Source organism: Sparus aurata, chromosome 18 (assembly GCF_900880675.1).
Source record: "Sparus aurata chromosome 18, fSpaAur1.1, whole genome shotgun sequence".
Taxonomy (NCBI): Eukaryota; Metazoa; Chordata; class Actinopteri; order Spariformes; family Sparidae; genus Sparus; species Sparus aurata.
The window spans coordinates 15,398,123-15,413,241 of record NC_044204.1 but is presented as its reverse complement, the minus strand read 5'-3'; the positions used below and the strand labels follow the sequence as shown (position 1 = coordinate 15,413,241).

Genomic DNA, 15,119 nt, shown 5'->3' with positions numbered 1-15,119 from the left:
TTATCAAAAATCACAGTTACATGTCAGGATGTGGTTATTATAGACAGATTAAATATTTAACTGTCATGTATCATCACAGTAACAGCGTTACATACATTAGCAGCTGTAAACACATAAAAACATTATAAAACACATCATGTGGTTTGGTGTAGACCTGTATACTAAACGCATCAGGAGTAATTAACATTTATAATGATCAGAGAACGTTACAGACATTGTTTTTGGTTGCTCTCCGTTTCCAGAGAATTCACAGAGAAGCTGGAGAAGTTTGTGACATTTTCAGCCCGGATTTTTGTGAGGAGGGAATTAATCGCCTGTCCCAAATAAACGCCTGGTCTGTTAAGTGGTTGAGACAAATACATGCCCGGGTATTATTTGGTATTTTACGGTAGATCCCGCCTCATCAACAAGAGCAGGGGTCCGTTTCACAAAGCAGGTTCAACAAACTCTGAGTCTAACCCTGAACTCTGAGTTGATCTACTCTGAGATAGGAAACTCTGAGTTTTCGGTTCCAGAACAGCTGATTTGAGTTAGTTTGATCAACTCGGAGTAGTTTAACCTGGAGTTAAGCACGTGCACCACAAGCATAAAAAGACAGCATCAATGGAGCCCTGATTCGAAGAGTCACCATGGCAACGGGGAAGAGGAGGGCTACGTTTTTCACCCCACTGGAAATGTAAATATTAATGCGCTCATACGGTGAGTTTGAGCACGTTTTTAGAAGGAAGTGTAACACCGCTGCAGCAGCAAAAGAGAGGGAGACGGCGTGGGAGAACATTGGTGCTCGGGTCAATGCGTCATTTTAAATGAAGTCCTTTGCAATCACAATAATATTACAGGGGGAAACTGCTTGAGTGGTAGCCTATTAATTTATTTAATTTAGGTGCAATCCCGCGGGGGAGAAGCGCACTTGGCTGCAGCTTAAGATGAAACATAAAAACATTAGACCTCGGCATAATCTCATGGGGGTACCTCATTTTGATCATGTTTTACATTGTAAAGTAAATATTAAGTGGCTGTTTGACTGTACAGTTGTTTTATCCCCAACATAATGCTGTTTTCACACACATAAATGTCTTCTCATCTATATCATGTTCTGTTAAATAATTAAGCCTATTTAAACTAACACAGACTTCTACTCAGCCAACAGAAAGAAAGCAGATGCCCGTAAAACGGGTGGTGGCCCAGCACCGCCACCTCTAACGGAGGCAGAGGAGCTGAAAATGATAAAGATGGGTAGTAGCCGTTTCAGGGCGAGGCACACTTTTCTGACCGCTCTGCATACAGTTGCCTTGCTGAAGTGCTTTGCATCTCCGAAGTTGTATAAAAAAACTCCCATTTGCAAAAAAACGCAGCGCAACACACAATATCTGCTGGGATGTGAGAGCATGACTTCGGTTGGTAATGTTGGAAATGTAAGGACGGATCAGGTTGTGTATGTAAATGATGGACTGTGACGTGAAACGGTACCGCTCAAAAAGATAATTGTCTGGAAATGCAAGAACATCTATGCGCGTCTGATAATCATCTCCCGACGAATATTTAATTATCTGCGCAGTAATGCTGCACCTTCATCCACGGGATTATTATCAAAAGGACATGCCATGGTAGTGAAAATAGTCGCCACCTAATATAACTTTGAATGTAGGCCTACTGACTGATTTTTGCAATGATCAATGAGAACTATACTACGCCAAAACTCGCCTGCTGACTGAATGAATGAGGAAATCAAATACCGTGTGTGGCTGAAAGAGGGTGGAGACAGAGAGAAACTCGAGGTTTGTTGAGAAAAACCTGGTCCCGACCAGGTTAGTTTCAGAGAGTATGTTACCATGGTAACTGACCGAGAGCTTAAGTTACCTCTCTCTGTGAAACAGGCTAGAGTTACCCCTCTTTCTCTGGTTTGAGTTACCTCCCTTTGTGAAACGGAAAACTCAGAGTTTCCCTCATTTCAGGGTTAACAGACTCAGAGTTTTCACTAAACCTGCTTTGTGAAACGGACCCCTGAACAATAAATCTAACTTAGCAAGAGAGGCGGGACTTAAGGCAGAACAGCCAATCATCAGCCGGTCAGTCCCAAAGCCGGTGTGATGTTTGAAGCAGCAACAGGAGAGGGAGGGGGAGAGGAGGCAGCTGCAGCAGAGCGCAGACACAGAGCGGCCGGAGAAAGTGACTCCGGCCGCAGTAATGCGTTTGTGCAAAACTGCAGAAAAAGTGTGGGTGTTGAACCCTCTCATCGGGAAAAGTGTGGGTGTTAAAACACACACATCCCCCACGAGTGCGATGTCCCTGGTTGAAAGGAAATCAGCGGTGACGGGCTAGTTGTTTTGGTAGCGGCTAAATTAGGATGTCACGATACTTTGTACAGGGGATCACGTCAGCGCTGAGTAGATGCGCAGAGGGTTGAAACAGCGCTTGTCCGGTCTGCTAACAACAAGGTTTCTTTGCCAGTTACTGTGATTAAACACGAGTTGTTTAATGTTCACAATGTATCGTTTTTCATGGGAAAAATGAGGTGCGTCCCCGGGACGCATGGATAGTGAGTTTAGTTTCAGATTTTAATGCGTCAGGGACGCAGGACGCGTACCTAGCAACATCACTGCAGCAGATGTTGCAGATGCAGATGTTTATTAAATATCATTAGAACTGTAACCAAATGAACCCTGCACCGTCCAACTAACTCTCTATCAGAAGTTTGGAACTGGAACCCCCTCAAAGACCAATGTTGTCCCCAGAACACTGGTTGAGAATCACTGCTTTACAAAAAAACTACATCTGATGCAGCCATTGTCGCGGTTTTGTGTTGACAAACGTAGTCGAGAGCGTGGCTACTTTAGTGGTATCCTTATGGGGAGGGATGACGTATTTCCGCTTTTATGTAGATCCCAGTGGAGAGCGTGCACTGTGATAGACTTCCTTCTTTGACAAACACAGCTTGTGTCCAATAGTATTTTAGAAAAAAAAAAAAAAAGAGCAGACCTGAAAGTAACGAGTACTTTTCAGCCTTCCTAGAAATTGACTCGAGTAAAAGTAAAAATATTTGTCTTGGAAATGTATTCAAGTAAGAGTAATAAGTACCAAAGAAATCTAATACTCAAGTAAAGTACAAATCCTCTGGATATGTACTTAAGTACAGTACTCAATTAAATGTACTCCGTTACTGTCCACCACTGCTTAAAACTGAACATTTCTCCCCTTAAGAAATGCTCAAGAGATGCAATAGGGTATTTGGCTACCTAAGGTCAATCACCCTCTTTCCGGTTGAACCACAACATCTACAACATCTTTATCTACATAAAAGTGACACTTCTGCACAGGACCTAAATCAAATCAGTGGGTGCCAATCCCACTAACAAAATGGCCACCACCATGAGGAGAGAACACAAAACCAAATACACCAACTGTGGTAACACACACACAAACACACAAAAAACAGCAACAGGTGACTAACACAACTGTTGAGTGCAACAGTCACCACACAATATAAATATACATATATATATATATATTCTTATTCATTTATTTATTTTTATTTATGATATCATCAAGGACATGAATGAATTATGGAGGAAAGGAACATTTGCCAGGAAGGAGTTGTTTATTCAAAGAAAGAGCTTTATTAGCATAAACGCAAACACACCACAACTGTGTACAAAGCATAATCTGCCCACACAACAAACGGGAAGCTCACGAGAAGCCCAAAATCCTACAGCACGTGAAGTGTCTGTTTCTGCAGACGTCTGTGGTGCGCTGCACTGTACTTCGGAATCGCCTCTCATGTGACAGCAGTGTGGCGCAGAGCTCGGTGAGCTCCCGGTTGAGAAAGGACGGAGGTCGCACAATCCATCCGGACACCCCGCCATCTTGTGCCGTCTTCCTCCTCAGACATTCGGTCTATGGCGGCGCACTTCCAAAGGTTCACCACATCCTCTGTGTCGCTTCCAGCAGCTGTAAAAACAGTCAATAAAGACGATCAGTACTGTGCGATGCACTGCGTATGGACACATCACATCTATTAATGCACCTGAAAAATAGTCACTTTGACCAAAAAGGATCTAATCTAATAAGTCTTACCCTCTTTGTTCTCGATCGACTCCGAGCTGAACTCCACAGCTTCTGCCTGCTATGCAAGATCTGGTTGTTTGTTGTCCTGCGTACTGTCTCGTAATGTCTTACAGACAGCTGGAAAACAATTAAAAGAGAGTGGTATGAATAAAGAAACATAAGTCACAGTAAAATTAAACAAGGGAGAAAACAGTAACAGTTACTTACACACAATGGCGTCATTATCGGCATCATGTAAATCTGGACTTGCAGACGTGGCTCCGCGCCAATAGGAGGTCACGGCCTTGTTATGAGGCGAGGTTAGTCTGTGAAAAGAAAATGCTCGCAGCGATAAACCTCCGTGTCCCTCTGCGGCAGCAAAGTGCCCTCCGTCAGCGACACTCTTCGTGGCGACCCGGCAAAGCTCCTCCTGTCAGCGCAGGCCTCCCCTCGACAATGGCCGTGCAGCTAGCCTAGCTCCTGCTAGCTAGCTTAGCCGAACTTGCTTCGTGTCCAATAAAACACGAACACTTCGACTGCGATGGAGAGTCCAACTCACACACTCACAGCACGTCGTCCGACAACAGTTCACAGTCTGTTAGTGATAAAACACGACACTGACGACACACAGTCCACTGTCAGCTGCTCGACGCCATTAACTCTCAGCTCTTTCTTCCTCGTCACTCACGCTCCGGTCTACCCGGAGGTGTAAAATATCTTAAAGGTCATGAATCAGAACCCATGAAATTAGATTTTAAAGTCATACATTTTAAACAGAAATATTTATACATTTTAATATCTTAGTTATCTCAAAATATTTCATGCAAATTTTAACTTCTTAACAACTGGCGTTTTATCTTTAACTTTAACAAAAAAAAGAATAATCAATCTTTTTTACGTAACATTGGCCATTGCTAATGACATACACAGTTATTAATCTAGCATACTTTCATTAAATAAATCAATTCAAGATAAAATCTAAGGGTCTATAATTAGGCTATACTGAGCCTCATCTATTTATACCAGAGATTTTCTTAAAATGAAGTTAACACCTTTTAGAAAAAGGTCACCTGGGGTAAAACTCCCCCTGCTACCCCTGATTTGCATTTGTATAGCTCACAGCATTTTCCTTTACATGTTAAAGCCTCCCCTAGAATCAGGGGGAGGGGGGTCATGGGGGGACAACTGCCAAGCAAGGCCCACGTCAATTTCCGACAATTTATGGCAGTTTTCGGTGTTGCCTGTTTCATGCAGTGTGTGTGTGTCAAGTGTTCCAGAGGCATTGCTCTGAAAGGAAAGCCTGAAGGGAGGGGTTTGGGATTTTTTTCAGTTGCATACTTGGCTGCTCTTGCTGGTTTCTACAATCCTGCCATCACCTAGCTTTAAGTCGCATGATGACAGCTGATCTATCCCAGTAACACATGACAAAACCGCATCTATTGATGATGTATGGCCGCAATCGGGAATCACTGGAAACTGTAGTTAAGAAACCTTTATTTTATTATCATTCAGAGGATGCAACATCTTTTACAACCATAGTCAAAACGATTTAGGGGGAATGCAGGCTGAGAAACACTAGTTCTGCCAGTGCCAGAGGCTAAAAGGTTCTTCCAGTGATGTGTTAATTGAGTTCATTTTACATAAATGGATAAAATTGAAATGAGACACCAGCTCTCCAAATGAACTTAAATTTAGCATAAATCATTGCAAATACCCGTCTTTGAGTTTGCTCAGAAATAGACATCATAACTTATTACAGCAAAAAGCTAAAAAATCATGGTACTGGGTCACTCAAAAGTGAACAGGAATATATCCTCATAATTTTACAGATTTATATGAGGACATATTTTAATTCAGTTCATTATGCAAACACACCCTGTTCGATTGCAGGTAAACAAGACTGTGAGCCTTGTTCTGAGCTAATAGTCCTCACAAGTTAGTACCCCACCACCATCACCACCACTGTAGTATCAAACAAATACACACACACACACACACACACACACACACACGTATCCCTAAAGGGCCACATTCAGGCTCAGGCCAAATTCTGCTGTGGTGCCAACAGCCATATTGCAAATATTCAATTTCATAAACTGGCAGCATTCCACATAACTGGCAGGGCAAAGGTGCAGGTTCACACAAACACACACACACACAAACGCACACAAACACATAGGCAGACCTGCAGTATGCAGACTGAGGAGAAGAGTTTTGATATTCTAAACAGACCTCAGTAAATGTAATGATGTAACGGTAAGCTGTTTCAGATGATAAACTCCTAATGTGCTACCGACCGAGTAAAAGTGATATTCTGATGATAAAATAGCAACATTTCTGAAATGCAATTCATCTGTGTCTTGAAATATCGATCACTGAGGGCAGGGGGCATTCTCTTCTCAAAATTGAATGCTGAGCAGTTTTGAATACGAGCTCCCATTCTCTTTATTCTACCGCCAAAATGATGCTGCTTTTTGCTACTGCGATGTAAATGGGCCACCTGGGTAGAGACAGAACACTCAGAGTCAGAAATCTATTCCAAGGTTGTTCCCGTGTGATGAAATCAACAACACCGAAGCAACTCCAGGAGCACTGCTGCATGTAAGAGTCGGGGCCAAAAATATTTTGTTTGCAAGCCGGTTAAATCCACGCTGTGTTTGTTTAGTCTTATGAAGCAAATGTGCTGTGGCTGGGAGAGAAACTTCAAAAATAAAGTCTATGTTTTGCTCAGTGTTCTTTGACAGAAGAGCAGTATTTATGTGATACTCACAAAGCGTTAGCAACAATACATCCTGCAGAACAAGAAACCCGGACCAGTTTTCAGCGACCTTTGACCTTTGATACCATCAAGAAATTGGTCGAAATCAATTTAGAGAATCGTGTTTAAATCTTACCGCAGTACACAGGTGTAGAATCCATTGTCTTCCAGTTCTGCAGATCTGAACCAGATGGAGTCGTCTTCTTTACTCAGCCTGTGGCCTGAGAAGATGATGGGCTCCTATAGGACACAACACAAAGTTAACACATGTTAGAGTGGTAATAAAATAATCATTTTAGTTTTTTTTTAATAAACAGACATCTGGTGTGAACATAGCAATAGAATCAGATAGAGCTAAAAGGCATGCCGTTAAATGTAAAAACACCCGAGATGTATTGCATGTTATGGATATCCACAGGACCCAGGTTTCAATCTGTACTCGAGATTGCACATAACATGTTTCATCAGGTCTAAATGTTATCCAGTTATCCTGTTTTGCCATTCAGACGCTGCTGGGAAAGGGGGGCAACGTTTTTTTATAGCACATGGGACCACAGTATGATTTATCAGTCCCTCTAGTTTCTGTGTATCAGCCATTATTCAAACAAAAGCAAGCCCAAAGAGAGTAACAAATTCTGGTTGTGGATCCCAATTACACTCTCAATATTATTTACATACAAGACTGTAATGGGGGCACTTAATGGGAATGCATTATGCCTGGAGTTACAAAGTCAGATGAACTTTTTAAATAAAAATCTAACTAATCTCATGGTATATTATATCCTGCTCACTGGCTGTAATAGTTGACCTAGAGAGATTCAATTAAACAAGGGCATTGTTTAATTGTCCTGGGGTCCGTTTCACAAAGCAGGTTCAACAAACTCTGAGTCTAACCCTGAACTCTGAGTTGATCTACTCTGAGATTGGAAACTCTGAGTTTTCGGTTCCAGAACAGCAGATTTGAGTTAGTTTGATCAACTCGGAGTAGTTTAACCTGGAGTTAAGCACGTGCACCACAAGTATAAAAAGACAGCATCAATGGAGCCCTGATTCGACGAGTCACCATGGCAACGGGGAAGAGGAGGGCTACGTTTTTCACCCCACTGGAATTGGAAATATTAATGCGCTCATACGGTGAGTTTGAGCACGTTTTTAGAAGGAAGTGTAAAACCGCTGCAGCAGCAAAAGAGAGGGAGAAGGCGTGGGAGAACATTGGCGCTCGGGTCAATGCGTAATTTTAAATGTAGTCCTTTGCAATCACAATAATATTACAGGGGGAAACTGCTTGAGTGGTAGCCTATTAATTTATTTAATTTAGGTGCAACCCTGGCTGAGAAGCGCACTTGGCTGCAGCTTAAGTTGAAACATAAAAACATTGTTCAAACAGGTAAGACCTCGGCATAATCTCATGGGGGTAACTCATTTTGATCATGTTTTACATTGTAAATATTAAGTGGCTGTTTGACTGTACAGTTGTTTTATCCCCAACATAATGCTGTTTTCACACACATAAATGTCTTCTCATCTATATCATGTTCTGTTAAATAATTAAGCCTATTTAAACTAACACAGACTTCTACTCAGCCAACAGAAAGAAAGCAGATGCCCGTAAAACGGGTGGTGGCCCAGCACCGCCACCTCTAACGGAGGCAGAGGAGCTGAAAATGATAAAGATGGGTAGTAGCCGTTTCAGGGCGAGGCACACTTTTCTGACCGCTCTGCATACAGTTGCCTTGCTCAAGTGCTCTGCATCTCCGACGTTGTATAAAAAACTCCCATTTGCAAAAAAAAACGCAGCGCAACACACAATATCTGCTGGGATGTGAGAGCATGACTTCGGTTGGTAATGTTGGAAATGTAAGGACGGATTAGGTTGTGTATGTAAATGATGGACTGTGACGTGAAACGGTACCGCTCAAAAAGATAACTGTCTGGAAATGCAAGAACATCTATGTACGGTCTGATAATCATCTCCCGACGAATATTTAATTCTCTGCGCAGTAATGCTGCACCTTCATCCACGGGATCATTATCAAAAGGACATGCCATGGTAGTGAAAATAGTCGCCACCTAATATAACTTCTAATGTAGCCCTACTGACTGATTTTTGCAATGATTTTCTCAAAAAACAGACGGCAGAACTATACTACGCCAAAACTCGCCTGCTGACTGAATGAATGAGGAAATCAAATAGCGTGTGTGGCTGAAAGAGGGCGGAGACAGAGAGAAACTCAAGGTTTGTTGAGAAAAACCTGGTCCCGACCAGGTTAGTTTCACAGAGTATGTTACCGTGGTAACTGACCGAGAGCTTAAGTTACCTCTCTCTGTGAAACAGGCTGGAGTTAGTCCCTCTTTCTCTGGTTTGAGTTACCTCCCTTTGTGAAACGGAAAACTCAGAGTTTCCCTCATTTCAGGGTTAACAGACTCAGAGTTTTCACTAAACCTGCTTTGTGAAACGGACCCCTGAGGTTCTTAGAATGAAAACACTGACTGGATTTTAAATGTATTTCTATTTGATCTGATATGGGCTTATATCATGATAACAATGCAAATTTGCAGTCTAAATCTTAAAATGTGCAATAAATTAAAACAAGAAAGAAACAAGTTTGATGTTATCATTAAAATGATTAAAATCTTCTGAAATTGAAGATTTAAGATATCCAAGTTATATCAAATACGTACTGCATCACAGAGAGTAAGCATGCTAACCAATTAGCCCTGACCTGTCTGTTTGGGTAATAACCACTCCAAGCACCAATCACAGACCCATAGATGCACTGCTAACTGCAGCTTCAGTTAGCAGCAGTATGTGGTTATATTCTATCTATTTGTTTGGAGTGTGAATTCAAGAGGTGGTCAATTTGTACATATAGCACCTTTTTAACTTTTACATTTAAATAGTACATCATCCATTTAACTTGTAGCTTCCATTCCTTTTTTTGTTTGGTTTTGTTATTTTGACATTTATGTTTTTTATTTATGTTTATAAAAGATGTTTCTTTTATGTATATACACTGAACAAAAATATAAACACAACACTTTTGTTTTTGCTCCCATTTTTCATGAGCTTATCTCAAAGATCTAAAACATTTCCTATATACACAAAAGAAACATTTCTCTCAAATAGTGTTCACAAATGTGTCTAAATCTGTGTTAGTGTGCACTTCTCCTTTGCCGAGATAATCCATCCCACCTCACAGGTGTGGCATATCAAGATGCTGATCAGTAGGCATGATTATTGGACAGGTGTGCCTTAGGCTGGCCACAATAAAAGGTGTCTGGCACGTTGGAGGGGTGTTCTCTTCATGGATGAATCACGGTTTTCACTGTTCAGGGCAGATGGCAGACAGTGTGTGTGCCGTTGTGTGGGTGAGCGGTTTTCTGATGTCAATGTTGTGGATCGAGTGGCCCATGGTGGCAGTGGGGTTATGGTATGGGCAGGCGTATGTTATGGACAACGAACACAGTTGCATCTTTTTTTGATGGCATTTTGAATGCACAGAGATACCGTGACGAGATCCTGAGGCCCATTGTTGTGCCATTCATCCACGACCATCACCTCATGGTGCAAGGATCTGTACACAATTCCTGGAAGCTGAAAACATCCCAGTTCTTGCATGGCCAGCATATTCACCAGACATGTCACCCATTGAGCATGTTTGGGATGCTCTGGATACGACACGTATACGACAGCGTGTTCCAGTTCCTGCCAATATCCAGCAACTTCACACAGCCATTGAAGAGGAGTGGACCAAAATTCCACAGGCCACAATCAACAACCTGATCAACTCTATGTGAAGGAGATGTGAGGCAAATGGTGGTCACACCAGATACTGACTGGTTGTCTGACCCCCCCCCCAATAAAGCAAAACTGCACATTTCAGAGTGGCCTTTTATTGTGGCCAGCCTAAGGCACACCTGTGAAATAATCATGCCGTCTAATCAGCATCTTGATTTGTCACACCTGTGAGTTGGGATGGATTATCTCGGCAAAGAAGAAGTGCTCACTAACACAGATTTAAACACAACTGTGAACAATATTTGAGAGAAATGGTTCTTTTATTTATATAGAAAATGTTTTAGAGCTTTGAGTTCAGCTCATGAAAAATGGGAACAAAAACAAAAGTGTTGCATTTATATTTTTGTTCAGTGTATTACTGGTTATATATTACTGTTTTTATGTATGCATGTCTTTCTTTCTTTCTTTCTTTTTTTGTGGAGGTTGTCTTACCCATGTGCCATTCAGGCTGCGGTATGGAAGGTTGAGAAAATCCAAAGACTGGAAGGGCAAATTAGACGTCTTTAGTCAGGAAGTGGATGAATGTTATCTTTCACATGGATAAATAACAATACCGTGCTTGTATAGTTAGATTAGAATGATCAGTCTTAAGTATTATACATGTACTTATACTTGCTGTTATTCTTAAAGCAGCACTATGTAGAAATTGCCTTTTTGATTTATCCCCCCCCCCACGGTTTGAATGCAACACCACTGTTGCAAATACAAATCCCATGTCGGTAACAGTCAGATGTAATGTAGGTGCTAACTACAAATAGTGATTTTGACAGGTGTGGCTGAGACTAAGACACCATTCACCCTATTACAAGACACTGTACCATCAACATGAGTTGAAGTTGTTAGTTTAAGGTAAATAGCTTACATAATGTTGTGTTAACTTAACACAGTATTTTGAAAAGTAGCTGGAAATCACAAACATATAAACATATAAACATATTAATGTGTAATATAGTTTCAAGACACTTGTGGCAGCACCACTACTGATTCATTTTTCAAAACTGATTTACTTTAATGGAAGAGACTTTACAAACATGTAGATAATAATAATTACTTCAGTTAATTCCACCGACATACTTTTATTTTCACGACTGCAAAGTCTCTAGAAATGTTACGAATCCCACGGTAACTAAAATCTGGGTGTCTTGTTAAATGGCTACAGTTCAGTATGTAGGACTGTCATTACACCCGGCTTGGTGATGACGGTGCTTCCTCAGTCTTATTTTGTTTCCTTAAATATAGCGTGGCCATGGTGTGACATACAGAAATTACAAATCATTTTAATTACAAATGATTATAATTTTTAATCTTCACCATTTAATTATAAAAATGAAAAAAAGAAGAAATGAAATTTGGTACCACATGAGACAGAATAAGTTTTAATTAGATTTTTTCCAGTTTCATTGTCAGTTCTCTCTCCTGTGTGATCACTGACTACTCCAAGTCATCTTACCTCTGCGTCTCCCTTGTTCTTGTACCAGATGAGGCGCAGCTTGGCATTCATGGCCATGGTGTAGTTTGTCCGGATGTAGCTGTAGAACAAGGCACATTTGACCTGGACAGGCTCACCGGCCAGAACATGGTACTCCTTCAGATCCACCGACCAGTCTATGCATCCATCCACTGTGAGAATAGAAAAAAAGACAGAAGAATATTGAGAGTGTGCTGACAGATGGACAGTTTACATTGTAGATTCACACAACACTCTCCAAATACAACCCTGCTTTTAATTGCTCGGTGGGGAAACACTGATGGAAAACAGTGAACAGGGTAGAGAAACTCAGACTGGTCAGGAATGAAAACATGAAGAATCATCAAAAACACTAGAAGACTTAATATGAGGTATGAAAAATGCTTGACAGGGAGAAAGGGGTGATGGGTGAATGAGAAACACAGAAAGAGAAGGAGTGAGAGTGACAGGGAGATTGTTTCATATTGTTTCCAGCAAAATTGTTCTTTACCTTGGAGGCAATAAAACATGGAATATGAATTTGAGAAAGGGTGTGTGTGTAGGTGTGTGTGTGCGTGTGTGTGTGTGTGTGTGTCTATTTTGTGAGCGTACTAGAGGGGGTAGCAGCGCAAATATTTATACAAATATTGGATTTATAAAAAAAGAGAGCAATTGTAATCTATGTTCTGTGTTCTAATTATATTCTAACAGCTACACTTTATAATTTCTATGTCATTATACCATTACACTGCTTTTCCCTGTATGTTTATTGAAACCGAAATAGAGAGAAAAAAAGTAATAACAGCAGACAAAGTGGAAGAGACGCGCCAGCAGAGATTCAGAGGAGTAAAGGAGGGGGAGGCGATCGAGACAAAATAAAAAAGGAGAGAAGAAAGCAGAGAGGAAGCGCGTGGCGGCGGTGTTGGGGTGAGATCAAGTCAACCGGAACGGACAGAAAACAAGTTGCAGATGGAAGACAAGTAGGAGCTGGTGAGACGTGGAGGTCAGGACAGAAAATGACAAGGAGCTCTCCCAAATGGACTTCCCCTCCTCCTCATCCTCCTCCCCCAGGCCCAACCTCTCCAACGTCTCCAATGCTCCTCTTTCTCCTCTATGTTCTTTGCTTCTCTTCCTCCCACCCCTCATGTGCCGAGGCTCCAATAGATGCTCTGTGTTTTAACTGAAGCCCTCCAGCACTTGAATTATAGCCTCTCCCCTGCAGCAATAAAGCCTCTGGATCTGTCATCTGCCCAAACATACCTCCCTAGACTCACATCCTCGTTGTTTTCTTGCTTGTTTACTGTGCAGTGCTGGCATAACCAGTGGGCATAGAAGGGGTGTAAACAAACTCAAAATGAAACTGAACTAAATCAAACATTATCCAAGTCCATGAATACAGAAAGAAATCACATTATATTACAGTTATCATCATATTTAAACTTTTTTTCTTCAGTTGCAACAGTGTCTCCTCCAAATGTGCCAGAATGTAAACAAATAGGCAACAAACATGCAGGTGTAAACTGTTTTGCATTACACAGTCAGACATTTTACATGGTCCATCAGGTTTGTTGTGCAGTGCCGGGTGAAGCTTGACTGATGTTGCCCAGGTGTTGGTTTTTATACTGAACCCCGCATCCTGCATGTCATGAAATGGCGAGCCAAAGTTAGTGACTGGCAGAAGAGAAACATTTGATACCTGCACAGATTTATTTCGATTTATTTTTCTTTCCATCTTTTGATTGTTTAGTTGTTTGTGTTTTTATTTACTTATTTGGAACACGGAGGATGTTTACATATGTTTTTTCTGAAATATAAAATGAAAAAAAGGAGAAAAAAGGTCAACCGCTGAATTTCCTCTTGGGTGAAAAAAAGTTGGCAATTTCTTTAAGTAGGAAAGAGGAACTAGAAAGGTCCTGTGTGCAGGTGTTGTTAGAATAATTATTCAATAGATTATCAATTCTGTTGTAGCTTTAATTACTTCATAAACTATTATGTAGTTTCATCCTGTGGTTCCCAATCAAGGGGCCGGGCCCTTCCAAAGGGTAAAAAATACATAAAAAAAGTTCTTGCTATGCACATTTGTATCACTTTTCTAGAACTTTGGTCTAATCTAATCTACAGAGTTGTATCTCTCAGAGCTTCAGATATCTATTTGAATCAGTCCATATGAGGAGTTAAGAGGGGAAATGTCTGGTAACAACTCGTGGTCACGCAATGATTAAATATTTATTTGGATAAATATGCACATTGAAAAGAAGCTATGCAAATGAAAATGAAAGACTTCCTAATATTTTTTTGTATAAACTTTTACACACCCTGGAAGTCAGACGTCTGATGCTGGATCTGGACTGTTACCGTGTAAGTGAATGTAAGCATGTTCTAGCACTCTGTAAAATGTGTCAGGTGTAATTTGTGTTGAGTTCAGTCACTTCCAGAGATTTAAACGCTTCATTTGCATGAGTTTGCGATGCAAATTTACGACCACATGCTTAATTGGTCACATTTATAGATTTAGCAATATGTATTAAGTCATAGAGAGGCAGAGGAGATTTACTGTAGTGTCGCCGTACACACACACTCACACACACACACACACACACACCTCAGCAGATTTATTACACAAACAATCACTCTCTCACCCCGTATATGATATAGTACTCTTCCACGTCTCTCACTTTGACTCTGTCTCTCTATCTTTCTCTAACACACACACAAACACGCACACACACACACACACACACACACACACACACACACACACACACACACACACACACATGCCTGACACACAAACACACACACACAGTGTTTAACAGCAGCCATTTAATCATTGACACGTTTGCCAGATATTTAGAAGACTACAATCATAAAACATCACGGTGTGTGTGTGTGTGTGTGTTTGGTAAGTGTGTTTGTGTGTTGTAAATTAAGTAATGAATAGACCAGCCTTGGCTTGGTGGTTGTAAATTAATGAGCTGACACAAATTGAAGGTGTGAGTGCAGCCCATTCAACACCTAACACAGAGGATCATGCACATACACACGGGACAAATCACCCACCCACACACACA

The 15,119-nt window shown here is 41.1% G+C and overlaps 1 protein-coding gene across 6 annotated transcripts in view; it reads right to left on the bottom strand.

Moving 5' to 3' along the window:
* Nucleotides 1-15,119, bottom strand: part of il1rapl2 (interleukin 1 receptor accessory protein-like 2) — a 491,754-nt gene that overhangs the window by 184,355 nt on the left and 292,280 nt on the right. For all 6 annotated transcript variants that reach the window (XM_030396625.1, XM_030396623.1, XM_030396624.1 and 3 more), the window contains 2 exons: nt 12,052-12,221; nt 6,939-7,042 (listed from right to left, as the gene is read on the bottom strand). In XM_030396625.1, the coding sequence (XP_030252485.1) occupies nt 6,939-7,042; nt 12,052-12,221 (274 nt within the window). The remainder of the gene's footprint in view (nt 1-6,938; nt 7,043-12,051; nt 12,222-15,119) is intronic.